Source organism: Bubalus bubalis, chromosome 2 (genome assembly GCF_019923935.1).
Source record: "Bubalus bubalis isolate 160015118507 breed Murrah chromosome 2, NDDB_SH_1, whole genome shotgun sequence".
NCBI lineage: Eukaryota > Metazoa > Chordata > Mammalia > Artiodactyla > Bovidae > Bubalus > Bubalus bubalis.
The window spans coordinates 67296885-67324035 of record NC_059158.1 but is presented as its reverse complement, the minus strand read 5'-3'; the positions used below and the strand labels follow the sequence as shown (position 1 = coordinate 67324035).

At 38.0% G+C, this 27151-nt stretch overlaps 1 protein-coding gene across 19 annotated transcripts in view; it reads left to right on the top strand.

Annotated features, from left to right (window-relative positions):
- The window catches only part of ITGA4 (integrin subunit alpha 4), a 90090-nt gene that overhangs the window by 10358 nt on the left and 52581 nt on the right, over window positions 1–27151 (top strand). For 12 of the 19 annotated variants that reach the window (XM_025273893.3, XM_006071950.4, XM_044932795.2 and 9 more), the window contains exons 3-10: window positions 13167–13273; window positions 13369–13498; window positions 16074–16141; window positions 17430–17559; window positions 18900–18985; window positions 19610–19672; window positions 19765–19902; window positions 24123–24234. In XM_025273893.3, the coding sequence (XP_025129678.3) occupies window positions 13167–13273; window positions 13369–13498; window positions 16074–16141; window positions 17430–17559; window positions 18900–18985; window positions 19610–19672; window positions 19765–19902; window positions 24123–24234 (834 nt within the window). Of the gene's footprint in view, window positions 1–6597; window positions 6866–13166; window positions 13274–13368; window positions 13499–16073; window positions 16142–17429; window positions 17560–18899; window positions 18986–19609; window positions 19673–19764; window positions 19903–24122; window positions 24235–24333; window positions 26668–27151 lie in introns of those variants that run through there. The other 7 variants (XR_003106114.3, XR_003106121.3, XR_006546800.2 and 4 more) reach the window with 5 other exon arrangements.

The following is a 27151-nucleotide window of genomic DNA, read 5'->3' as shown; positions in this document are numbered from 1 at the left end:
GAAAGTATTTTGGAATAACGGACAGGAGTAATTGAGTCAGTTCTGACCAGTTTTGATGAGCACATAGTAGAGTCTCAATGAATGTGAATGGATGGGTACACTTCTCAGATTTGGGTGGGGTCTTCTGGGATTTGCTGTATGTTTCAGCATTGTTCCCAGAGGCCAGCCTTGCATTCCAGGCTCTGCCCACTCACACTGGACAGTCTAAAGAATATGCACTCCTGAGACAGGAAATCTAGAATGGACTGTCTTTAAAGTTGGCGGAATTTTAATTTTAGGAGTAGTTGGCAATATCAAATTAGAATACGGAATTGGACTTGCAGGGGACAGGACTGGGTTCAGTAATGCCGTGTGTTGGTTCTGATGTCCTCAGTTTATCCCTAAGGAGTTTTAACAAATGATTAGTCATCTCTTCCATATAATTTATATGAAATACTGTAATTCACAATGAATTGTTCAGATATAGTAGAAGTATAGACATAGTTGTCAAATCTCTTTTGCTGGAAATATTTTGTGAAGTGGATTAGACATATCCTTTTAAAATTATATTCTAGGTAGCAGTCTCTTGTCAGTATCTACCCTCTGTGAAATCATTCTAGATCTACCTAACCTCAGTGCTATTCTCTATTCTCTTGGGACCATTTTTTAGTATTTATTAGAATATCATTATTTTGTCTGAAGATCATTGTTGCATTGTCTCTGCAACATCTTATCCCCTCCTTTAAACTTTGAATGAAAAGTTGCCCTCTGTTGTCAGTAACCTCTCGTTTCAGTCTGATCCTACACTGACTGGTACAGAATGATGCCATGGACTCCCTGACTAATTTTTATTTTTGAACTTTATTATCATCCTGACCTCCTCCTCCATCCTACCCTGTGAATTCCAAAACCAAGCTCAGAACGTCAGTATTGACCAGTGAGCATTAAGTGAGGGCAGGTTTCCCTGGAGTGCTTTTCTGCTCACATTTTTATACTGTTTTTGTTTCAAAGAACAACAGTATCTATATTAGTAATACTTTTTCAAATGAAATGGTATTTGTATATTAATGATGCTTTTTCAAATGACTCCTTAAGTCTAAGAGATTAATTGAAAACCATGGAAACAAAGAGTTGTTTTTCCTTATTTTCTAATGTTGGACGTTAAAATATAAGTTATAATGAAATAGAATTAGAATAGGATTATTAATAGTGCCAATACTTGGATTCATTCGCTGATTAATAGTGAAGTACTCATAGCAAATCACTGTAAAGTAGTGGATGACAGTGTGGGCTTGACTCTTTCCTTCCCCCACTTAAAAGTTTAGTGACTTTGGGCAAGATGCTTATTCTCCCTTTCTTTCAGCTTCTCCATGTATAAAATTGGAATAATGATAATAATGCCCACCTTTAAGGGATATAAGGAAAATTAAATGACTTAATATATATGTTCACATATGTTAAAAGTGTGCCTATTACATGGGAAGCATTTAATAAGTGTTATTTTAATAATCATTGTAAGACAACATTCCTTCTTTACATTATGCTCGGTGGATATATCAGTTGCTGTACATTGTTCTGCTCTACTTAGTAAAAAGACTTGTATAGGTTTTCTATGGGAATGTGAAGAAGTTTGGACCCAAGGAACTTGGAGGGAAACCCTTATCTTAGATCCAGGCTCACAAGCAGAATGGATTTCTAGGGCTCAGAAGTCTAGTGATGACTCAGGATCAACCCAGATTTATAAAATTGCAACCATCAGGCTAGACTCTGCTGCCTGAATGCATTCACCTCTGTGTGGAACTCTTCCTAAATACAACAAAGTAAAATAAATAAAATTATAAAATAAAAACTATAATTAAAATAAAATGACCTAGAAGACTGGAATAGCTGTTTTTTTCAGGCCTATGATTATAGGAACTGTTACTTATATAAATTGAGCATGATTATCCATCATTATCAGATTTTTATTACTAAGTCTAAGAACATGACAATTTAAAGAGACAGCAAGAATTGTTTCTAATTTTGATGTTTAATTTGATACTTTGACCCTTGAGTGCCACTAGATGAGTTGGTGGAAATGCTCTTGGAAGTTTAGTACGTTCATGTCCCATATCTCCTCTAAAACTGGTGTTTTACTGTTCATTACTCAGTTATTGTTTTAGCTGTTAAATTCATGAACGTCACTGTTACCTTTTAGAAACATCACCATCACATTTTATTAGATGTTTGGGAAAAGTACACAGTTTAATATAAGAAGCATAATCTAATGGGTTTAGTAATAATTAGTGTTTGATAAGAAATAAAAACAAGGGGCCTTTTGGCTTAAAGAGCTGAAGGAATGCTGCTGATCCAACCTCACAGCACCGTGAGCTCCCTCTGCTGGTGGGTCCACATCAATGCAGTGTGGGTACACTGGGGAAGCATTTACCCCTCATTTAATGAACACCTACTCAGTGCCAGAAAGTCTTGTATGCACAGGCATACATTTTCGGTAATTTTTATAACCCTCCAATGGTAGGCCTTGTATTCTGGTCATATTTGAATTGGTATGTTTGCTTTTAATCCCATATGTCTTTTCTGTATTCTGTTTCACTCAGTAATTGTTGTTTCTACAAATACAGATATATTGAATGAATGATGCTTTATAGAACGTACAACAAGAGTCATTTGTCTTTCAGGATTATTTGAGAAAAATTTAGAGTGGAAGGGTTTGAAATATATAGGACTAATCTTTCAATAGAGTAGAACTTCATGTTAAAAAAGTAATTGATGGAAGTAAGGTCTTTCACTATTTTTCTAAAACTTGAAAATTATGTAGTGTTTTGAAAGATCAGACCAATGTGTGTGTTGTCTTAGTATCCAGAAGACCAGTTTGAGAGCCCCAATCAAATGTCTGAACTGATTAAGCCAGTAACACAGGCAGATAAACACTTGTCATTGCATCCATAAGTCCCAAGCTGCCCTACCCACAATGTGTCACTCAAGCTGTCAAAAGGCTACAGGAAGACCTTTGAGTCTGGTCTTACCCCTTGCTCATTCCTCAGTGGAAATGCCAAAGTGCTGAGAATTGATCTAACCTGAGGAAAAGATCAGGGTAAGATAGGGACCAAGTAAGTGACATTTTTCATGAACCCTAGAAAGCTGACTAGAAATTTTACACATTTTCAGCTGGCAGAAAAGATTAGAAAGTGAAATTGATTCAGATAATTCATACGTTTGAAGTATTTGTACAGTTCTATTGTATATACTCCAGACTCGTGGAAAGTAACTACTTTGAGATCTTCAATTACTAAAAGTTTTTTAAAATTCTTTTCCATTATGTTTTAGTGTAAGATATCGAATATAATATCTTGTGCTTTACAGTAGGACCTTATTGTTGGTCTCTTTTATGTATAATAGTTTGTATCTGTATCTGCTGATCCCAATCTCTTAATTTATCCTTCTCCACCTTTTTCCCTTTGGTAACTATGAGTTTGTTTTCTATGTCTGTAAGTGTATTTTTGTTTTGTAAATATATTCATTCATATCATATTTTAGATTCTGCATATACTTGATATCATATATTTTTGTCTGATTTACTTCACTTGATATGATAATCTCGAGATCCATCCATGTTTCTGCAAATGGCAGTATTTCATTCTAAAATGTCTTTAATCTTTTCCATTTACTGGTCCCATGAATTTGGGCAAATATCTTTACTTCTTTAAGATTCTATTTCTCCACCTGTGAAATGAGATTGTTAGCATAGTCCTCCGTTGCTGCTGTGAGAATTAAATGAATGTGTATGGTAAGGGCTCGCTGACAGTTCAGTTCAGTCTCTCACTCCTGTCCGACTCTTTGAGACCCCATGAACCACAGCACGACAGGCCTCCCTGTCCATCACCAACTCCCAGAGTTCACCCAAACCCATGTCCATTGAGTCGGTGATGCCATCCAACCATCTCATCCTCTGTTGTCCCCCTCTCCTCCTGCCCTCAATCTTTCCCAGCATCAGGGTCTTTTCCAGTAAGTCAGCTCTTTGCATCAGGTGGCGAAAGTATTGGAGTTTCAACTTCAACATCAGTCCTTCCAATGAACACCCAGGACTGATCTCCTTTAAAATGGACTGGATGGATCTCCTTGCAGTCCAAGGGACTCTCAAGAGTCTTCTCCAACACCACAGTTCAAAAGCATCAATTTTTTGGTGCTCAGCTTTCTTTATAGTCCAACTCTCACAGCCATACATGGCCACTGGAAAAACCATAGCCTTAACTAGACAGACCTTTTTTGGCAAAGTAATGTCTCTGCTTCTTAATATGCTGTCTAGGTTGGTCGCTGGCAGTGAAATGCCACAAATATGTTATGGAGGAGGATATATTCCATGACATGTGTACCATAATCATATCTTTAGCTTAATCCTTAAAATAATAATGTCAACATCAACTAATGTTTGCCTGCTTTCTCTGCCCGGCTCTGGCCCAAGCCCTTCACACCCCTCATTTACTGCCCACAGTCCTTGCAGAATCCCTCTGAGACAGCCATCTCTGGAGGCCCACCTAATTCTCGGTCCTAAACCATCCTACTCACATATCACACTTTGTAAAGATCTTCAAACCTGCAAACATTGTTTTCCTTCAGACCATCTGCTACTATCTTAAAACTTAAGGGACTAGTGTTTTGGAAGAGAAGTAGGGGAGAATAGTAGGAAGAAAGAAGACCTCTCCAAAGTTTAGATCCCTGAATGGTGAAAATTTTGCAGTTGTATCCTCTGTTATTCTTCTTCAGTTGCTAAGTCGTGTCCGGCTTTTTGTGACCCCATGGACTGCAGCACGCCAGGCTCTCTTGTCGTTTACTATCTCCTGGAGTTTGCTCAGATCCATGCCTATTGAGTCAGTGATGCTATCTAACCATCTCATCCTCTGCTGCCCCCTTCTCCTCCTGCTCTCAATCTTTCCCAGCACCAGGGTCTTTTCTAATCAGTTGGCTCTTCAAATCAGGTGGCCAAAGTATTAGAGCTTCAGCATCAGTCCTTCCAGTGAATATTCAGGGTTGATTTCCTTTTTTTTTTTTTTTTAATTTTATTTTATTTTTAAACTTTACATAATTGTATTAGTTTTGCCAAATATCAAAATGAATCCGCCACAGGTATACATGTGTTCCCCATCCTGAACCCTCCTCCCTCCTCCCTCCCCATTCCATCCCTCTGGGTCTTCCCAGTGCACCAGCCCCAAGCATCTAGTATCGTGCATCGAACCTGGACTGGCAACTCATTTCATACATGATATTTTACATGTTTCAATGCCATTCTCCCAAATCTTCCAGGAAATCAACCCTGTTCCCACAGGGTTGATTTCCTTTAGGATTGACTGATTTGATCTCATTGCTGTCCAAGGGTCTCTCAACAGTCCAACCTCTAGTACCCTTTGGTGGAACATTTTGTGGTGGAAAAAGTGGGTATTAGAATTCCCTCCCTCAGCAAATATTTTGTTCCTGCGTACTGCATGTATGCCCTGTTCTGTGCTGTGGAAATGCCACAGTCAATGAAATAGTCAGTCTTCCCCCATCAAGTGACAATCAAGAACAAATATCTCGTCTCCCATAGTCTCTGTCATATTTTGTCACTTGAAACAATGGCACTAAAATAGATGACATGAAAAACAGTAAAAAAAAAAAAGGCAAAAAATGTTCCTAATTGGCTTTGTACTATTATCCTTTGTATCCATCTATCAAAATCACTACTTATTCATATTTATATACTCATGTACATACTAAAACAAAATCAGTAAGTGGAAATGAAAACCAAATAGTAAGCATACATCTTTGTATTTACTTTCCCAAATACAAATTGAAAGAGGAAAATTATGAAAGAGAAAGATGGACTTAATTTTTAGAATAAGGAGTCTGGTTTTCATGAGGCTTTGTTTTTTTTTTTTTTAATGTCTACTGGGAAAATGCATTCAACTGTGCTAAGAATTAGTCATTCTAGTTGTATAAAAGCATGGAAAATTATCATGTATTAATTTCTACCAACCTCGTTTATGTTAAACCATGTAAAGTACATTTTTTAAATTATGAAGCTGATTTGATTTACTAAGTTTAGATCAGTAATGTATGAGCTGAATTGAAAACCAGATTATAAATCATTTCAGCATGACATTTGGATAAAATATAAAGATCATCTGCATTTATCTATGATGTTCTGTAAGGGAAATTCATGAGAATAAACTTCCTCATGACAGTTCTCATAATCATCATTTCTGACCAAATTATAAATACTGTATTTCCACATGAAAAAAATTGGCTTAACATTTGATATGCTATTTCAATGTTTTGTTGAAACCAAGGAGGGCAAAAAAATATTACTGTCATTTTCTAAATGGAGTAGTTCCTTTTCAATTATTGTATAACACAGGAAATGGCGAAACCATGTATATTGCAGAACAGTTGCTCATAAGTCCAGCTGCATGCTACCATTACCTGGGGAACTGTGTGAAAAATTCTGGTCTGAATCTCAATGTGGGCACATCAAATCTGAGCCAGAGAGTGGGACCAGGTGTCAGTATTTGTTCGAAACTCCCCCAGCTGATCTTGATATCCAGCCAGAGCTGAGAACCACGTGAAAAGGTGTGTCCTCCAGAGCACAGAGGTGAAGGGAAAGCTCTGGAGAGACACAGAGCATAAGCTGGTGATGTGGTCTGACCCCTTTGCCAAGATTCCGCAAGCACTCCAGAAGCAGAGGGGGAAAGTTGCTCAAAATTAAGAAGAGACCCAGCTCAGTAGTGGAGAGTTATAAGCTGTTCGTTCTTCCAGCTGATTTTGTCGTGCTGAAAGTAGCTCAAGATTATTGTTGCTGTTGGGAGCTGCCTGTGACAGAAGCAGTGTTAGGAAGTAGAGAGAAGAAACTTACGTAAGCAGGAGTCTGTGTATTTGTCCATTTTCTAGAATTATCTAAGTGTGTGACGCTTGAGAGTCTGAGCAGTAATGACACTGTGATGTCACCTGGGAGAGCTAAAACAGAAAGGATGCAAAGGGGGATAATCTGTGGGCCTGGAAAACAGTTCCCGAGATAGGAGTTTCTCTAGTCTCTGTTTTAAAATCAATAAGAGAACTCAGCTGAGAAACAGATGATGATTCACTATTTTTCTGTATAAAAACTTTTGGGCCATTTTCAGTGTAAGTTCGATGCATGAAGCCGGGGACTCAAAGCCAGTGCCCTGGGACAACCCAGAGGGATGGGACAGGGAAGGAGTTGGGAGGGGGGTTCAGGATGGGGGGTACATGTGAGCCCATGGCTGAGGCCTGTGGATGTGTGGCAGGGGCCACCACAGTGTGGTGAAGTGATGGTCCTCCAATTAAATATATTAATCAAAAAAAAACTTTGGGGCCATTTTCATGCTATTTACATGGCATTTTGTGGTTCCAAACTATTGTATGTTTATTGCATACATATTACTATATGTTTTTAAACTTTGTGGTGGCATCTCTAGAACAGGAAACTTGTGTCTAAATATTGGCCGTAATCTTAATGAAACTGTTCATTAAATACACAGCATTTTAAAGTAGTATAAATATAGTATCAATATATTATAAAGAGGTAATATATTGTTTGTGACCTCTGTTCTCTCCTGTCTTTAATTTTCCTCCTGCACAATTGCTTCATAAACTGAATGTTGACTAATTTTAGAAAGACTTTGGTGTTTTCAGAGAAGATACTTTATTGGAGCTTCTTTTGGGATGTTGTTGTTCAGTTGCCCCGTTATGTCCGACTCTTTGCCACTCCATGGACTGAAGTACCCCAGGCTTCCCTGTCCTTCATTATCTCCTGGAGTTTGCTCAGACTCATGTCCGTGGAGTCCATGATGCCATCCAACAATTTCACCCTCTGTCATCCCCTTCTCCTGCCCTCAGTCTTTCCCAGCATCAAGGTCTTTTCCAGTGAGTCAGCTCTTTGCATCAGGTGGCCAAAATATTGGAGACTCAGCATCAGTGTGCTTGTGTGTGTGTGTGTGTCGCTCAGTGGTGTCTGACTCTTTGCCACCCCATGGACTGTAGCTCACCAGGCTCCACTGTCCATGGAATTCTCCAGGCAAGAATATTCGAGTGGGTTGCTACTACTTTCTCCAGGAGATCTTCCCAACCCAGGGATCAAACCCGGCTTTCCCACATTGCAGCAGATTCTTTACCATCTGAGCCACCAGGGAAGCCTCAACATCAGTCCCTCCAATGAACAGTCAAGGCTGATTTCCTTTAGCATTGACTGGTTGGTCTCCTTGCTATTCAAGGGAATCTCAAGAGTCTTCTCCAGCACCACAGTTCAAAAACCTCAATTCTACAGTGTGCAGCCTTCTTTATGGTCCAGCTTTCACATCAGTACATCAGTCAGTCATTTGTGTCCAACTCTTTGTTGGATCATTGAAAACGCAAGAGAGTTCCAGAAAAACATCTATTTCTGCTTTATTGACTATGTCAAAGCCTTTGACTGTGTGGATCACAATAAACTGGAAAATTCTGAAAGAGATGGGAATACCAGACCACCTGACCTGCCTCTTGAGAAACCTGTATGCAGGTCAGGAAGCAACAGTTAGAACTGGATGTGGAACAACAGACTGGTTCCAAATAGGAAAAGGAGTATGTCAAGGCTGTATATTGTCACCCTGCTTATTTAACTTATATGCAGAGAACATCATGAGAAACGCTGGGCTAGATGAAGCACAAGCTGGAATCAAGATTGCTGGGAGAAATATCAATAACTTCAGATATGCAGATGACACCACCTTTATGGCAGAAAGCGAAGAACAACTAAAGAACCTCTTGATGAAAGTGAAGGAGGAGAGTGAAAAAGTTGGCTTAAAGCTCAACATTCAGAAAACTAAGATCATGGCATCTGGTCCCATCACTTCATGGCAAATAGATGGATAAACAGTGGAAACAGTGGCTGACTTTATTTTTGGGGGCTCCAAAATCACTGCACATGGTGATTGCAGCCATGAAATTAAAAGACGCTTACTCCTTGGAAGGAAAGTTATGACCAACCTAGACAACATATTAAAAAGCAGAGACATTACTTCGTCAACAAAGGTCCATCTAATCAAGGTTATGGTTTTTCCAGTAGTCATGTATGGATGTGAGAATTGGATAATAAAGAAAGCTGAGTGCCGAAGAATTGATGCTTTTGAACTGTGGTGTTGGAGAAGACTCTTGAGAGTCCCTTGGAGTGCAAGGAGATCCAACCAGTCCATCCTAAAGGAGATCAGTCCTGAGTGTTCATTGGAAGGACTGATGTTGAAACTCAAACTCCAATACTTTGGCCACCTGATGTGAAGAGCTGACCCATTTGGAAAGACCCTGATGCTGGGAAAGATTGAGGGCGGGAGGAGAAGGGGATGACAGAGGATGAGATGGTTTGATGGCATCACCGACTCCATGGAGATGAGTTTGGATAAACTCCGGGAGTTGGTGATGGACCGGGAGGCCTGGAGTGCTGCATTTCATGGGGTTACAAAGAGTTGGACACGACTGAGTGACTGGACTGAACTGAACCTTTCGACCCCATGGACTGCAGCATGCCAGGCTTCCCTGTCCATCACCAACTCCTGGAGCTTGCTCAAACTCATGTCCATGGAGTCAATGATGCCATCCAACCATCTCATCCTCTGTCATTCCCTTCTCCTCCCGCCTTCAATCTTTCCCAGCATCAGGGTCTTTTCAAATGAATCAGTTCTTCCCATCAGGTGGACAAGGTATTGGAGTTTCAGCTTCAGCATCAGTCCTTCCAGTGAATATCCAGGACTGATCTCCTTCAGAATGGACTGGTTGGATCTCCGTGCAGTCCTAGGGACTCTTAAGAATCTTCTCCAACACCACAGTTCAAAAGCATCAATTCTTTGGCGCTCAGCTTTCTTTATAGTTCAACTCTCACATCCATACATGACTACTGGAAAAACCATAGCTTTGACTGTATGGAACTTTGTTGGCAAAGTAATGTCTCTGCTTTTTAATATGCTGTCTAGGTTGGTCATAGCTTTTCTTCCAAGGAGCAAGCGTCTTTTAACTTCATGACTGCATTTACCATCTGCAGTGATTTTGGAGCCCAAAAAATAAAGTCTGTCACTGTTTCCATTTTTTCCCCATCTGTTTGCCATTAAGTGATGGGACTGGATGCTATGATCTTAGTTTTTTGAATGTTAAGTTTTAACCCAGCTTTTTCACTCTCCTCTTTCAACTTCATCAAGAGGCTCTTTATTTCCTCTTTGCTTTCTGCCATTAGGGTGTCATCTGCATATCTGAAGTTATTGATATTTCTCCCAGAAATCTTGAGTTCACTTTGGGCTTCATACAGCCCAGAATTTTGCATGTTGTACTCTGCACGTAAGTTAAATAAGCAGGGTGACAATATATAGTCTTGGCATACTCCTTTCCCAATTTGGAACCAGTCCATTTTTCCATGTTGAGTTCTAACTGTTGCTTCTTGACCTGCATACAGGATTCTCATGAGGCAGATAAGGTGGTCTGGTATTTCCATCTCTTTAAGAATCTTCCACTGTTTGTTGTGATCCACACAGTCAAAGCTTTCGTTGTAGTCAATGAAATAGATGGAGATGTGTTTCTGGAATTCTATTGCTTTTTCTTTGATCCAAGAGATGTTGGCAATTTGATCTCTGGTTCCTCTGACTTTTCTAAATCCAGCTGGTACATCTGGAAGTTCTTGGTTCATGTACTGTTGAAGTCTAATTTGAAGAATTTTGGGCATTTCCTTGCTAGCATGTGAAATGAGCACAATTGTGTGGCAGTTTGAGCTTTCTTTGGTATTGCCCTTTTTTGGGATTGGGGTGAAAACAGACTTTTTCCAGTCCTGTGGCCACTGCTGAGTTTTCTAAATTTGCTGGCGTAAGTGCAGCACTTCAACAGTGTCATGTTTCAGAATTTGAAAGAGCTCAGCTGGAATTCCATCCCCTCCACTAGCTTTGTTTGTAGTAATGCTTCCTAAGGCCCGCTTGACTTCACACTCTAGAATGTCTGGCTCTAGGTGAGTTTTCACACCATCATGGTTATCCAGGTCATTAGGAACTTTTTTTGTACAGTTCTTCTGTGTGTTCTTGCCACCACAACTTTGGGTAGATGAATCCACCATTTATCATCTATTTTTGACATTAATTAAAAAAAAATAGAAGTTTTAGTAAAAAGTCAAACCTTTGTATCATAATGAAAATTAAAATTTCTTGTTTGTTATTCTTTCACTTTCTTTCAATTATATGGGCATAATATAGCCAAAGTAACCACTTTCTTTGTTAGACTTGACCCCCTCAATGCTACAATATAATTGTCTTTCTCTCCTTCCCTCCCCCTCGTCCCTTCTTTTCTTTATTAACTTGAATAGAGAAACCTGATGCTTCCATCCTTGATCAAGGTTTAGGCTGCTGCAATATCTCCTTTCCATTTCAAGTTTTTGTTTAGTTGCTAAGTCATGTCTGACACTTTTGCAACCCTATGGACTATAGCCCACCAGGCTCTTCTGACCAGGGAATTTCCCAGCCAAGAATACTGGAGTGGGTTTCCATTTCCTCCTCCAGGAGATCTTCCCGACCCAGGGGTTGAACCCATGTCTCCTGCATTGGCTGGGAGACTCTGTTACTGAGACACCTGGGAAGCCCGTTCCAAGTAGCCATTGCTAATGAAGCCCAGCCTTGTCTTTCTAGACCTGTCCTTAGTCGTCTTCCTCCGTCTCACGCTCTTGCAGGCACTACCAGGAGGCAGGAGTTGACATTACTATTCTGCAAGAAACTCGGCCAAAAAAAGACGATCCACATAGCACAGGAACGGTGTTCCAGATCATGAAAAACACCTGGGTAGTCAGGGCCTCCCTTGGACCTATGAAATCACTCTCCAGAGAAGGGGCTAAGAAACTTTCTTCAGGTTAGCTATGTCGGAGGGTTGGTTTGTCCTGAACTTCATGGTAGAGAATGAACAAATGTATACAATGTGTACACAAATATCTTTCCACACTTCTTAAATTCTCTCTTACCCAGACTTACTGCAAATAATTTCCCTTTCCAATACTACATTATCTGTGTAAGTATTCTGAGTTTGCCCAGGATGCTTTATTTAAGGGTTAAGGTGGTAGGTGCCTAATGATTTAGAGTATGGTACCTATCAATGAATGAAATTTGGCACTAAAATTAAGTTTAAAAAGTCAAGTTCCATGTCTGTATGCAGTCAAATTGATGCAAATGTATTTATCTGCCTTTAGAAGTAAGTTCAAGTGCAGTGGACCTGTCACAATGCATTTGAAGTGTGTGGAAATAGGCAGCAAAAGGAATCTTAATATGCTGCATCTTATTCTCCCCCAAAACCACTTACTTGAAATCACAGTTAATATAGGATCCCAGCCATAAAGCAAAGAAGTGATTTTAACAGAATAAGGAAAGAGTCACTGGGAATATCACTTTTTTTTGTACGTTTTAGAAGTATTGCTTATGTGTAATATTTTTGGCTTTCTGGCTATTCATGTCTTTGTCAAAGTGCCTTCTGAAGTTTTTTCTATACTAAGATAATCCAGTTTTTCAAAGTCTTTTTTCTTTTTAGGAAACATCACAGTTCCACTAACTGTAAACCATAGGGCAGTTTGTTTAAAATGGTAGGCATTGTTAGTATGTTAATTGCATACAGCCGCTTCCCACGGTCATCATCTTCCAGCTTCAACAAACTGTGACTTAAATGTTGAGGACCTTATTGTAGCCCTTCTATTCTTAGTGTCTCAGCACATGAAATGTTTTAGAAAGCGCTCTGGTAATGTTGCTGGCATTGCTAGATAAATGATCAAGACAAAGGTGTACATTCTTTGCCAAGCATTGCATAATGCAGTTAAACTTGCACAGCCCATGTTGGTTTAAACTGGTTTCCCCACTCTTAGTCACGCTGGTTAGCTATCTCCTATATGAAAGCTGTCTCTTCCTGGTATTGCCAATCAGAGGTCTTTTCTACAAACAAAAATCACAGTGAGAGAGCAATTATGTTAGCACAGAGTAACTCATGGTTACCCCCACAGTGTGCACCAAATATGTGATGACAGGGAAGCAGGGAAAGACGGTATTCCACAGAAGCTGGAGAAAAACCACTGGGGATGAGCATGCATGCTTATTTTCTCTGTTCTTGCAGAATAACATTGTTTTCAAGATAACTGCTGATAAAATTATTTTCCAACACTGTAGGTAGCCCTTTTGGAGATCCTTGTGGAAAGACTTGCTTGGAAGAAAGAGATAATCAATGGCTGGGGGTCACGCTTTCCAGACAGCCTGGAGAAAACGGCTCCATTGTGGTAGGTTGTTGGGATAGTTCCCTGATCACATTGTGAAACCAGATACCCTGGGTGTGACTTTCACATCGTTTGGTCTACTTTTATGTTTTATTCAGACTTGTGGGCATAGATGGAAAAATATATTTTACATAAGGACTGAGTCTAAGCTCCCCACGGGTGTTTGCTATGGAATGCCTTCTGATTTACGAACAGAACTGAGTAAAAGAATAGCTCCATGCTATCAAGGTAAGGCATGGTTTTGATATTAACTGGATCAAGATAAATATGTGAATGCCTTTAAATTTGTTTTTTTCAAATTTGGATACTTGGTTAGCGGTGGGAGGATCTTTGAAAACAGCTATGTTCTCTTTAATGTCTCATATTATTATTTTCTTTTTTCTTTTTTTGCTAATCCAATTGCAGTTTCAATTTTCAAAAATGAATTGTGAGATAGTAAATGACAGGGAAGCCTGGTGTGCTACAGTCCATGGGGTCACAAAGAGTCAGACACAACTGAGCGACTGAACAACTGTGGTTTTTGGGAGCTAGGAATACTGCAAACTATTCGTTTGAATAGTTCTAGCATCTAGTTGATAATTTTCCATTTTAGCATTAAATATATTCTCAATTCAGTAAAATTATGAAATAGATTGAAAAATCTGATTAGGAGGAAGAAAATTGTTTCTTGCTTTATCTTTAACTTCCAACAGGATTCAGAAAAATTTAAAATATAAATGTGGGCAGATCTTTTCTACTGTGTCTTTTTTTTTTTTCCCCCTTGAATTCACTTATTTTCTTTGAAACTGCAAGGAATTGTTAATGTAAGTTTGAAAGGTCTTTCCCATAAAAATTTTAGGTCATAGGTAGCATTAATGCATACAGAGCCAGGACATCAACTGAGACAAGCAGTTGGAGTTGAATGTCAACAGAACACTGAAGAAATGATACCTGTAACAGAACTAAAATTCTGAATATGTGTCTTTAGAAAGAATATATGTGAATGCCAGTTTCCAGTTTTTTTTAACCAAAATGATTACCTCAGTGCCCAAAGGCAATTTCTATTACTTGACAAAACCTGGAGCATGTAGCCAAATTACATGGATTCTATTAATACTGGCCTCTTTCATGCCTGGAATTTGACATCATAGCAAAGGTCATATCATCTGTGTTCCTAATTTGTCTTTGAATGCCAAGAAGATAAAAGGTGGATTTTAATTTCTTAGTTGCAGTAAAACTTACTCTAGCTATTGTCCCATTTTTCATAATAGTTTATGGTTAACATTTTCAAATATTTTACAGTTGGGACATTTCTCTCGGATTGACTGTGGAGGCCCTCATGATCATTTGAGGTCTTCAGTCTCTCTATAATGCAGACTGGCCAGCCTGAGTCATAATCTCCAGTCCAGATGAGGCCTTTCCCCTTGCTGATCTCAGTTTCCTTCAAAATCAAGTGCACAAAAGTGTGATGATAGGAATTAGCTGTATAGGCTGAAAAAATCTTTAGCTTGCATCTCTATTAGATTGTTTTGACAGTCTAATAGAGATGCAAGCTAGAGATACTCTTCAACTGCAACATCCATCCCCATGTAGCTGGCCCCATGTCTGGTGCTTTTAACTGACCCAGCAACCACTTCTGACTATTCCAATCATGTGAGATGATGCACTTGAATGCTTCAGGTGCTGCAATTCTTGTCCTGCACTGGCTGGTTCCTTCATTAAATGCTGGTGCCTCCTTCGGTATAGATTTTGGTCCAGTACATTTTTTCATGTGTTTTCTGGGTAACTTTATGAAAGGGTTGATAATGTCCATGGATGACAATGTGCACTCCTACAAATATATATATATATGAATGAATGAATGTGAAGTTGCTCAGTCGTGTCCGACTCTTTGCAACCCCATGGACTGTAGCCTACCAGGGTCCTCTGTCCATGGGATTTTCCAGGCAATAGTACTGGAGTGGATTGCCATTTCCTTCTCCAAGGAATCATCCCAACCCAGGGATCAAACCCAGGTCTCCCGCATTGTAGACAGACACTTTACTGTCTGAGCCACCAGGGAAGTCCTATATATATATATATATATATATACACACACACACACACATACACATACACACACTTAGCCACATCCTATGGAGGAAAAAAAAAAAAAAAAAAGACATGGAGGCAGAAACCTAAGACAACTAAAAATTAAACTTAAAAAATATATAGGAGCAGGGAAAACAGAAAAAGGAATTAAAAAGCATGACAAGGAGTGGTAATTATGAATGACTTACCAATTTATTCAACATTTCTGGTTAGCAAGACGGAAACAAAGATGTGGTCCTCTGTCTTCACAGAGGTTTACTTATGTCAGTTCTTCAGGAAAAGCAAGCTTTGTGCCCATAGTAAGTTTCACAAAGCACACATTCGTGGGGGGTTTGTAAGAAGAGACCCTCCATCTCCACGCAGATCTTGACTATGTGATTTTCAGCTGGGCAAAATCTAGGAAGCCTATTTTAAATGGAAACCTGGACTGGAAGCCATAAATCCTATCTCTTGTCTTAGATGCTCACCTGACAACTTTTTGTATGTTGCCTATTCTTCCCCTGAAAAAGAGACTGCATAGATACCTCTATTGCTATTTCATAGGGATATTTTGAAGATCAACATGGAAGAGATTTGTGACCTTAAATTTTACTACTTACTAATTTTTAAAATAATACTATTGTAAAAGAGATTTTAAAAGGCATACTTATAAGGATTTATAAATAAACAAAATTATGCAGATTTTGTCTTTATTTTAAAATGAAATTTTAATTATTTTTCTACTTTATTTTAGATTATGTGAAACAATTTGGAGAGAATTTTGCATCATGTCAAGCTGGAATATCTAGTTTTTACACAGAGGTAATAGTCTAAAAATAGGTGCTATAGATGTTTACATATAGAATTTTAATTCTTCTTAGAAGAATTAGACTCAGAAGACTGATATTATGCTTTGAAATAAAGATTGAGTAATACTCAGATAATATATCTCTTAAATATGAATATATTACAACTTAATTTTTACCACTTGATATTCAGCATATGTATTGATAAAATAGAAATATTTAGATGGCTGTGTCACTCAAGACCAATTAAAAGTCTATACTAAAGAAAGTTACTTTCATTAAGAATTTAACAGAAATCAAAATATAGCCATATCATTTCTTAATTTAAGCACTGAAAATATCTAAGTATGTTATTTTTAGTTACTAATTGGGGCAGAGCATATAAGTTAACATTTTTCATTAGAAGTATGAGAATTGGGAGATTTAAGAACTTAATAATATCCTCTTAAATAAGATATGTTCCCAAACTATTATTTTCTTTCTAACACTACCACATATACAGTTGTACTCAACTCCTAAACCTCCCACTTTCTCTGAGTAACCCCTTATGAAGTTATGAATGCTTTCTAAATCTATGTAGCCAGGCTATATCAAACTTTAGGTTAATAATTTCCATAAATATTGCCTAGTGTGGAAAAATAATGCTTTCTTCCTTACCTTATGTTTAAGTTGACATCTTTTTTCAAAGTTTGGATCGTTGAGGAAATTTAGAAATATCAAATAGATTTAATTGCTGAAAGTTTTCATATTTCACCAGACAAATATGTCTACTCATTCCAATCTTTCCTCTGTTTCCTTTTTCTAAATTCTTACGTTTATCATCAAATATGTCCCAGTTCCTTTTGAGTTATATTTTTCCAAGCTAACATTATTAAGGAACTTAGTCATTGACTTTTTGCAAATTGAAATAAATTAAGTCCATTTTTTACTCTTTGGCAGCACATGATTATCTCTGTAATGAGCGCTAATGAATTACCCAGATATGATTTCCTTTAATAGAAACCACATTGCATTTTCCCCCACAGCTTACTCTAGTGTTCAATGATTCTGCCTTTGACTGTAAAGTCCAGCAATGAGTGTGAAGTGAGAGTTTCAGCATTTCTTCTCTGAAATTCTCATTTTAGGTGAAAATTCACTAACTAGCTTCTCTGGCTTTTGGGGGCATGATTTTAAACTCATTAAATGCTTATATTTCAGAAATTTATGAAAATTATTTTTGTCACTGTTTAACATGTGTATCTGGAGGAGGTTTCGGGTGGTGCGATTAAACTTTTAAATGATGATAAATTTTCTTTTTCTTACAGGATTTAATTGTGATGGGAGCTCCAGGATCATTCTATTGGACTGGCTCTCTTTTTGTGTACAATATGACTACAAATAAATACAAGGCTTTCTTAGACAAACACAACCAAGTAAAATTTGGAAGTTATTTAGGTACTGTAAAAATCAACAAACTTGAATTAGCTCTACCTTACAGATACTCGTAATTATAAATAAGGGAAATTATATCTTCAAAAGATCAAAATGGCCAGTAGTAACTAAAAAGCCATTTCAGAAACTGCCTCTTTAAGGCTATAGTCTATGAAACTTTAGTTGACTAAATATTTTACATGTGTAACTATTATCATCCATATATAATTCTTAGGTTAGAACTCCTGGTTTAATTTATTCTCTTGCAGTAAATCACTTGTAAGCTTATATTTTTATGCAGTCACCTTGTTATTATAAACATAGCATCTATTGAATGCCTGTCATCTCCTGGGGGCTTTTGTCAATATTCTACATGAATAACTCATTTAATCATGTGAGTGAGTAAATATAGTTTCCTTAAGGGCCAGTTGAAAGTCAGTGGAACTGAGAAGAGCTTTGTGGACAGATGGGTAGCACTGTGAAGAGTATGGGTCCAAAAACAGCTCATTGACCTTGGCCTCAGAAGCTCTTAGAATATTCCCCAGAGCATAACTATTTTTACCCTTCGTCTTATTATTCTTTAATAAGTCAGCAGTAGGATGATCTATAGTCCTTATTTTTATAGAAAGTTAAGATCTTTTTCTGGCATTAATTCCCTTGTCGTCGTAAAAGGAATGCTTTTCCCATGGCTTCTTACGATATACAGATTTGTTTAAACCTGCTTTAAATGTAAACAGCCTATACTCAGAAATAATTATAATAAGAAAAAGCAAGATTTTCCCCCTCTTCAAGCAGAAAGAACTTATTTTAAAACAGAGGAAGTTCATTTACAATTCAGCATTTACTTGTTGAAGGGTGAAGGATATGCTGAAGTATTATAAAAAATGTAACAGTTTATGTCTTTTATCCCATAATGAAATAAGAATATTTTACCTTTTCTGTAGTTATACAATTTTATCATAACAGAAAGTTTTCAGGGCAAGAAAAGTTGAAGTTTAGGAAGATTTTTTTTACATGAAGTTCAAAATATTATATTTTACACTAAAGTTTCTGTTGTAACCTTAAATTACACTAAAGTTTCTGTTGTAATCTTAGAAACTAGCATGTCCTGCCTGACACTGCAGAAACTAACAAACCACGTTTAAAAGAGCTAGCTTCAGTTTCTAAGGTTTAAAAATACAAGCCATATTGGTGGCAGTTTAGTTGCTAAGTTGTGTCTGACTCTATTTAGTGTAGTCATTTTGAGTTCAGTCTTAAAATTTAATTCTGAATGGATTTATGATTAATTCTGTAAGTGGATTTATGACAATGAATTTCACTCATTCCAAATGACAATTCTCACACCTCCATCCATTTTCTTGAAGGATACTCAGTTGGAGCCGGTCATTTTCGGAGTCCGCACAGTACTGAGGTAGTTGGAGGAGCCCCTCAACATGAACAGATTGGTAAAGTAAGAATTACATTTTTAAAATTTATTCCTTCAAAATGGTTCAAATAGATTGCATAAGAGAATAAGATGTTAAAGGACGAACTGCAAAATTTCTCAGCAGTGAATCTGGAAATGATGAGCACTGTACATTTAGTGGTAAGATTGGTAAAGGTCATGTGGCTTTTAGATAAAATTGAGCAGAAAAGCTTTCAGGAAGATTACACAAGTTAAACGAGGCTGTTTCTTATGAGTAACTGTTTCTGAGATAGAATTTTCTCAAGATTCCAAGAAATACATTTATGGTTAACAAGTTTATAGCTGAAGAGAAATTGAGGCAGCTACATTCCTGGTACAGTTGTGGTAAGACTAGAAAGAACAAAATGTTACTTCTCATTCTAGTTTTTGTTACATTATTACATGAACCTTACTTTGAAAATTGAGACCAACAACAGTTTCTGTGTTCTCTCTGAAGGAACAGTAGGATTGTTCCTGAGAGCTTGGTTCCCTAAACCTTTTGAATCACTCTGGAAAAAATCTTTTTAAAATATATTTGAGCAATTACAAGTTATGAAAATTAACGTTTTGCAAGAAACATTTTTAATGTGAGAATCCTCTAATCTTTCCTACTTCTTTTTCCCATTGCAGGCATACATATTCAGCATTGATGCAAAAGAACTAAATATCTTACATGAAATGAAAGGTAAAAAGGTAATATGTCTCTAACTTTGGTATCACTGAGGGCTTTGGTGAGTAACTCTTGCTTTTTTCTCAATGACTGGATCTGGTTTGCCTTGGAGCAGCTTGGGTCTTATTTTGGAGCATCTATCTGTGCCGTGGACCTCAACGCAGATGGCTTCTCAGACCTACTCGTGGGAGCTCCCATGCAGAGCACCATCAGGGAAGAAGGAAGAGTGTTTGTGTACATCAACTCTGGTTCCGTAAGTCGGATTGCACGCAGATTGGAAGCTGTTTATGGGATTTTGATCATAACTGTTGCTCTACTTACTCCAAAGTTCTGAGACTATAAATTTTTTTAGGCTTACTCTACTGATAAAAGTAAAAATTGTGATATTATACTGATGCTTTAAGAATGAAATGGGACTTCATGATGAATGGGCTGCTGCCCCATTTTGATATCTTGAAAGTATGAGATCAATTGTCGGGAGTTTCTCTGTACACAGCTTGTATGTGTTCACCCAGGGAGTTGCAGTTTCTTTCAGTTGCATTGTGCAACTCTAACGTGAAAGAATAACTTTTATATGGCCCTAAAAATGTGGATGTCCTATTACTTCGACGGTGAATGTCCCCATAGAATTTGGTAATTATAAAGCACTAGTAGACATAGAAGATAAAGTATGAACTGTTTTTAATTTCTTGATTTGAAAATAGTTGAAAGCAAGATGTGTTCTGATAAGATATTAATTTGCACAATTCACATAGATTATATTCCTGATAAGAATGTAAAACTGACATAGTTTATTCCAAAGCAGATGTAGTAGTTGTAGAAATAAGTGTTTACTTGCTTATGATTGAGTTTTCAAATCTAGGGGTATTTTGGAGTAGAATTTGACCGCTTGACAATTCAATTTAGGGAACTCTACTGGCCTTATCTTGCCAGTCTGTCTTCTTGGCATCAAATCAAAAGAAAGAATAGATAGAGCCTTAATGGGGTCTTCTTGGCCTATATCTTTAAGAGCATTAACAGGTTTGTGAGAAAATTGGTTCATTTCTTAAGTCACAGTATTTTTATTTGGGATTTTACAAAATAAAATGTTTCTAGAAGGTATTTTGTTTAATCAGTGAGAGCATTTAATAACCATGCATATTAAGCACTATACTAAACTCATTGCAATTTAAGAGAGAAAAGAGTCTTATAAAGCTGAGAGATCCTTAAAATTCCAAATATAGAGCAGGAAAATCATTTATGCACTGGCATATCCTAGACTGTTTAAACCTAAATTTAATAGTAAAACAGTATCATCTGTGAAGTGATCATTTGTTATCTCATTAATAGTGAAATCAGGAGTTACTTTTTCTTATGTAGATATTTCACATTCTCCTATCTGAATGGTCTCCCTAATAGAAGCCACATCCTCATTTTACATACTTTTATTTCTTTTTACAACTGAAGTTTTTGAGAACAGTTTAAACAGTGGTATAGATACCTAATATAAGGCAATAAAGAACCATTTTTCCCATTAAAATCTTCAGCAATTCCAATATGAAAAACAGATAAAAGTGAAGTGCCTTTGTTTAAAGGGCAAGGGAGGAGTTCTCCCATTAGACCACCCTCTTGTTCACTCTTCACTTCTACACCACTCAATAGAGGTATTGAATACTGGGGTTAATTTCATCATTGATTTCCACTTTTAAGACCTCTGCTATAAGTTATTCTTCCTTTGTTGCCTTCCAACTTCTTGTCCTAACTGTGAAAAGACAATAACTACTACTTGACATTCAGTTTGGTTCAGTTCAGTCGCTCAGTTGTGTCTGACTCTTTGCAACTCCATGGACTGCAGCATGCCAGGCTTCCCTGTCCATCACCAGCTCCTGGAACTTGTTCAAAACTCATGTCCATCGAACTGGTGATGCCATTCAACCATCTCATCCTCTGCTGCTCCCTTCTCCTCCTGCCTTCTGTCTTTCTCAGCATCAGGGTCTTTTCTAATAAGTCAATTCTCTGCATCAGGTGGCCAAAGTATTGGAGTTTCAACTTCATCATCAGTCCTTCCAATGAATATTTAGGACTGATTTCCTTTAGGATTGACTGGTTTGGATCTCCTTGTAGTCCAAGGGACTCTCAAGAGTCTTCTCCAACACCACAGCTCAAAAATATCAGTTCTTCAGCACTCAGCTTTCTTTATGCTCCAACTTTCACATCCATACATGACTACTGGAAAAACCCTAGCTTTGACTAGATGGACCTTTGTCAGCAAAGTAACATCTCTGCTTTTTAATATGCTGTCTGGGTTTGTCATAGCTTTCTCCCAAGGAGCAATAGTCTTTTAATTTCATGGCTACATTTACCATCTGCAATGATTTTGGAGCCCAAGAAAATAAAGTCCGTCACTATTTCCATTATTTCCCCATCTATTTGCCATGAAGTGATGGAACCGGATGTCTTGATCTTCATTTTTTGAATGTTGAGTTTTAAGCCAGCTTTTTCACTCTCCTCTTTCACTTTCATGAAGAGGCTCTTTAGTTCCTCTTCACTTTCTGCCATAAGGGTGGTGTCATGTGCATATCTGAGGTTATTGCTATTTATTGGTGTGGTTTACTATTGTCTGGACTTCCCTGATGGCTCAGATTGTAAAGTGTCTGCCTACTATGCAGGAGACCTGGGTTCAACCCCTGGGCTGGGAAGATCTCCTGGAGAAGGAAATGGCAACCCACTCCAGTATTCTTGCCTGGAAAATCCCATGGAGAGAGGAGCCTGGTGGGCTACAGTCCATGGAGTCGCAAAGAGTTGACTTCACTTTCCCTTTACTATTGTCTGTCTGTTCTTTTATTGGAGTGTAGACACTGTGTGCAGAGGAATCGTCTGTTTTATTTACTACTATTTCCTCAGGGCTTGAAAGAATCATGGACAAGTTAGGTGCTCAGGAATTGTTTTTGAGTGAACTGAAGAAAGAATGATACTTGAATGAATGCTGGCTTCCACTTCTGCTAAAAGAGCTCTCAGGGGTCCTGAGTGAACTCTTGGTCACCGTTCTGTGACTGGAGAATACTTAAAGAAGAGTGATCACCACTTCTTTAAACTCCCCCCTGAAGCTCAGTGCCCTTGTGCTGTCTTATCTCCTCATCCTCTCTGGAGTCTCTAATGCCTTATGGTCTTTAGGCATTTCTCTATGAGCAAAACAAGAATCTAATTTTTTTAGCTGGAAAATAAAAGGTGAAGGGCACTTCACAAGGGAAGAATATGTGTGTGCTATGGAAATGATGAACAGACTTGTTTGAGAAGTTAAAAGATCTATGATGAGTTGTACATTTTTTTTTTTTTTTTTAAATACAAGGGAGTGACATGATCAGAGTTTGGAAAGAGATCTGGCAGCTGTTTTTGCAACAACTCCTACTAAAACATTGTGATGGTGGTGGTTTAGTTGTTAAGTCGTGTCTGACTCTTGTGACCCCATGAACTATAGCCCTCCATGCTCCACTGTCCATGGGACTTCCCAGGCAAGAATATTGCAGTGGGTTGCCATTTCCTTCTCCAAGAAATCTTCCTGACCCAGGGATCGAACCCAAGTCTCTTGTGTCTCCTGCATTTGGCTGGCAGATTCTTTACCTACTGAGCCACCAGAGAAATCCACTGAAACATTATTTTGTGTCTGATAACTCACTTTCCAAAATCAGAGACAGCAGTTGACCAACTCCTACTACAATGCTGCTGGAAAAAGATTCCCAAGGCCAGTCAGTCATGTCACTCCTCAACTCAGAAACCTTCAGTAGCTCTGTCTGGTTTTCTAAGTTGAGAGTAAATTTCTCCCGTAAAACTCTGGTCTTACTCTCTTTGTCTTATTCATTTGTGCATACTGCTCATTAGCCAAGTAAACCAAGGTAGCCAAGTTCTTTGCAATTTGTATTTTGCTGGTCAGTTTCCATAAGTATCAAAACTTTGCCCATTCTTTAATGCCACCTTGACAACCACCTCCTTTATGAAATCTCTGCTGGCTCTCACAGTTAGTATGCTCTCCCTGCTTGCTGATATTGCAAAGCAGCACCTCTTAGTCATTTACATGCTTGTGCTATGCCCTCCCTTAACTGGGGGCTTCTTCAGGGAAAGGGGTGTCTTACACACTCATTGCCTTGTCCTCTTTCACTCATTCATCCTTTGCACAGTGCATTGCCTTTATTAGGAACTCACTAAATATTTGCTCAATTGAATTATCAAAATACTTTATTGGATTTTCAAAGCTAGGGATCACAAGTTTGACATTTTTTTCTGTCCTCTGAGCTCTAATCATACTATTATATGTGTTGACATACTTGATAAATATTTATTGAATTGAACTGAGATGTGTGTACTAAAGCTCAGACTAGTTTGTCCAACCTGTTTGAAGCATTAAGAAAAAAAATCCATATCCAATTACAATAGTAAATCATGTGTCAAGTTGTCAGGGAGTGTTATAATGACACCTTTCTCCCTGTTTCTATCTAGGGAGCAGTAATGAACGAAATGGAAACAGAGCTCATTGGAAGTGACAAATACGCTGCAAGATTCGGGGAATCTATAGTCAATCTTGGCGACATTGATAATGATGGCTTTGAAGGTAATTAAAATTATTTAATTTGGTATTTGATTTCTGGTTTTAAAAATGGGACATGGGAGAGAATATAACTGGAGTTTTATGTTGTTTGCCTTTCTATAGAAAATGGAGGCAGACTGGTATGCTGAGTTTTTTTTTCTTTAGTGTTATACCCGATTTCTTCCCAGTTGTCAACTATCCCTTCAACGAAGAGTGATATTGAACACACCTCATTTCCTTGATTCTGAGGCACCATTGGTGCTGGTGGTAAAGAACCCATCAGCCAGCGCAGAAAATGTTAAGAGATACAGGTTCAATCTGGGCTGGGAAGATCCCCCTGAGAAGGGAAAGGCAACCCACTCCACTATTCTTGCCTGGAGAGTCCCATGGACAGAGGAGTCTGGAGGGCTACAGTCCCTAGGGTCTCAAAGAGTTGGACACGACAGAAGCGACTTAGCATACAGCAGGCACCACTGATTATAAGTTGTTTTAAGTCATTATTTTATGTGCCCCTAAAAAATGGTGCCTCTTAAACTGAGACTCACTATTTTTTCATTTTAAGAAGAATGCTGATTTCAGAAATGTGAAAATGTGGAAGAAAATGTATATCACAGACTCATTGGATCATATATTTAACTATCAGTGTAGTAAGACACTGATAAAACCCAGCAGAGGCTGGCTGCAGAGCTTTAGTCTGGCTCTGAAAGCCCCTTACTGAGCCAGGCTTTGCATGTTCAGGTTGTCCTGTTGTGGGGAAAGGGGGTCTAATGGTGGGGGCGTTAGGATCCCAGGAGAGAATCCTGAGTGGTAGGAAGGGAGAAACTGGCAGACTCAAAGACAGGGGCTATTTGCCACCTGATAGGGATGCATTTCAGCAATGGGATGGATGGTCTCATCAGCACCGTGACAGTTGCTGGGGTATCAGTCCTGCTGTTGAAGGATCTGTCGCTACCAGCCTTCTCTCTTAAAATGTGCCGACTTCAATCTGGTTCTAAGTGGTTAACTAAGTCCATTAAAACTGTGCCTAAAATAATGAATGGGTTTGAAAGGAGAGTGTATAATTTCTAGAGTTCAGCAAATAAGTATTTGATATTTTCAAGACTCAGAATTATCTTCCGGAAATGGTTTTTGGCAATTGGTATCTGGTAGGAGTAGGTCAAAACTTCCTTGTATACTGGACATAATTGAGGAAGTGCTGTAAAGGCTCACTTTGCATCTTGTTTTGCCTAAATGCTTCATTCTACTTTAAATATTTAAAATATGGTATTCTACAAGGAGAATGCTGGTTGGCTATTGAAAATATGCTTCCAATGAGCCCTCTTGAATGTGAAATAGTATAATTTGGCCTACAGATGCCATTTCTGGATTTTACTATTTTTAAAACAAAAGGACATAAACATACTTTTATAGTATGTGTATATATCTTTGTGGTTATGATTACACATTAAATTTTACATTAAAATATCTATAAAATGTTAAGACGGATATTACATTTCACAATTAATCATCAATTCTGTGTTATCTATTAAGGACTTATTTTTTTCAGTTGCACCATGCCAGCTGTAGAGTATGTGCCATAATGAATGTAAATGAAGGAAACAGTGGCATACTTTTTTTAGTTTTACATTCAAATGGAATATCAGATTAAGACATGAAAAAATTCCTTCCACATCCTGTTTTAATTGACAGATCTTAAGAAGAATATTCACTATTTTGATTGAACATATTTGTATATGTACATGTGAGGAATGGTTTTTTTTGTAGTATCTAAATGTCAGTGATGAACTTGAATGATTCTTGTAAACAGATTGAGTTACAAAAATGTGATGGATAGTAGGCAGGTTCCCTTATCAAAGTCACTCCAGTACTTGGGAAAATCCAAGACAATTTTCTAGTTATGTGAAAGACAGGCAGAAAATGTGTTGTCCAGGAGACTTAGAAAGGGGGAATTTAGAAAATCTTCAGGGCACGATGCAGAATTTGAGTGAATATGAGAACCGTGGGTTTCATACAGCACTTTGTGTCTTGGAGTCCTCAGCACACATCTTCTAAAGGTAATATCTATATGCATGGACAATTACTATTCAACTGAATGTTTTCAGTATTCCAGCATATTTTGTGCTATTTATGATTTCATATATAGTTCACAACATATTTACATCCAGTGGCCACATTAATTCTGATTCATTTAGTGCATGTTTATAACATCATATATCTTTAACTAATTCAGTTTTTTCTTCCAGTTTTATTGAGTTATAATTGCATGTAACATTGAATAAGTTTAAGGTATACAACATAATGATTTGATATATGTGTATTGCAAAATGCTTACTACAGTGTTTAGTTACCATCTATCACCTCACATTGGAGAAGGAAATGGCAACCCACTCCAGTGTTCTTGCCTAGAGAATCCTGTGGACAGAGGAGCCTGGTGGGCTGCTATCTATGGGGTCGCATAGAGTCAGACATGACTGAAGCGACTTAGCATGCATGCATGCATTGGAGAAGGCAATGGCAACCCACTCCAGGGACGGAGGAGCCTGGTGGGCTGCTGCCTATGGGGTCGCAAAGAGTTGGACACAACTGAAGCGAATTAGCAGCAGCATCACCTCACATAGTTGCAAATTTTTTTCCTTGTGATGAGAACTTTTAAGATCAACTTTCTTAGCACCTCCCAAATATACAACATTTTCAGCTACAGTCACCATGCTGTGTATCCCCAAGACTTAACTGATCTTCTAATTGGCAGCTTGTATTTTTTGACCGCCTTTACCCAGTTACCCAACTCTCTGACAAACAACAATCTGACCTCTGTTTCTATGCGGTTTTTTTTTCCCCTAATTCCACATTTAAGTGAGATTACACAGTATTTGTCTTTGTCTGTCTAACTTACTTAGCATAATGCCCTCAAGGCCCATCCATGTTGTTACAAATGACAGAA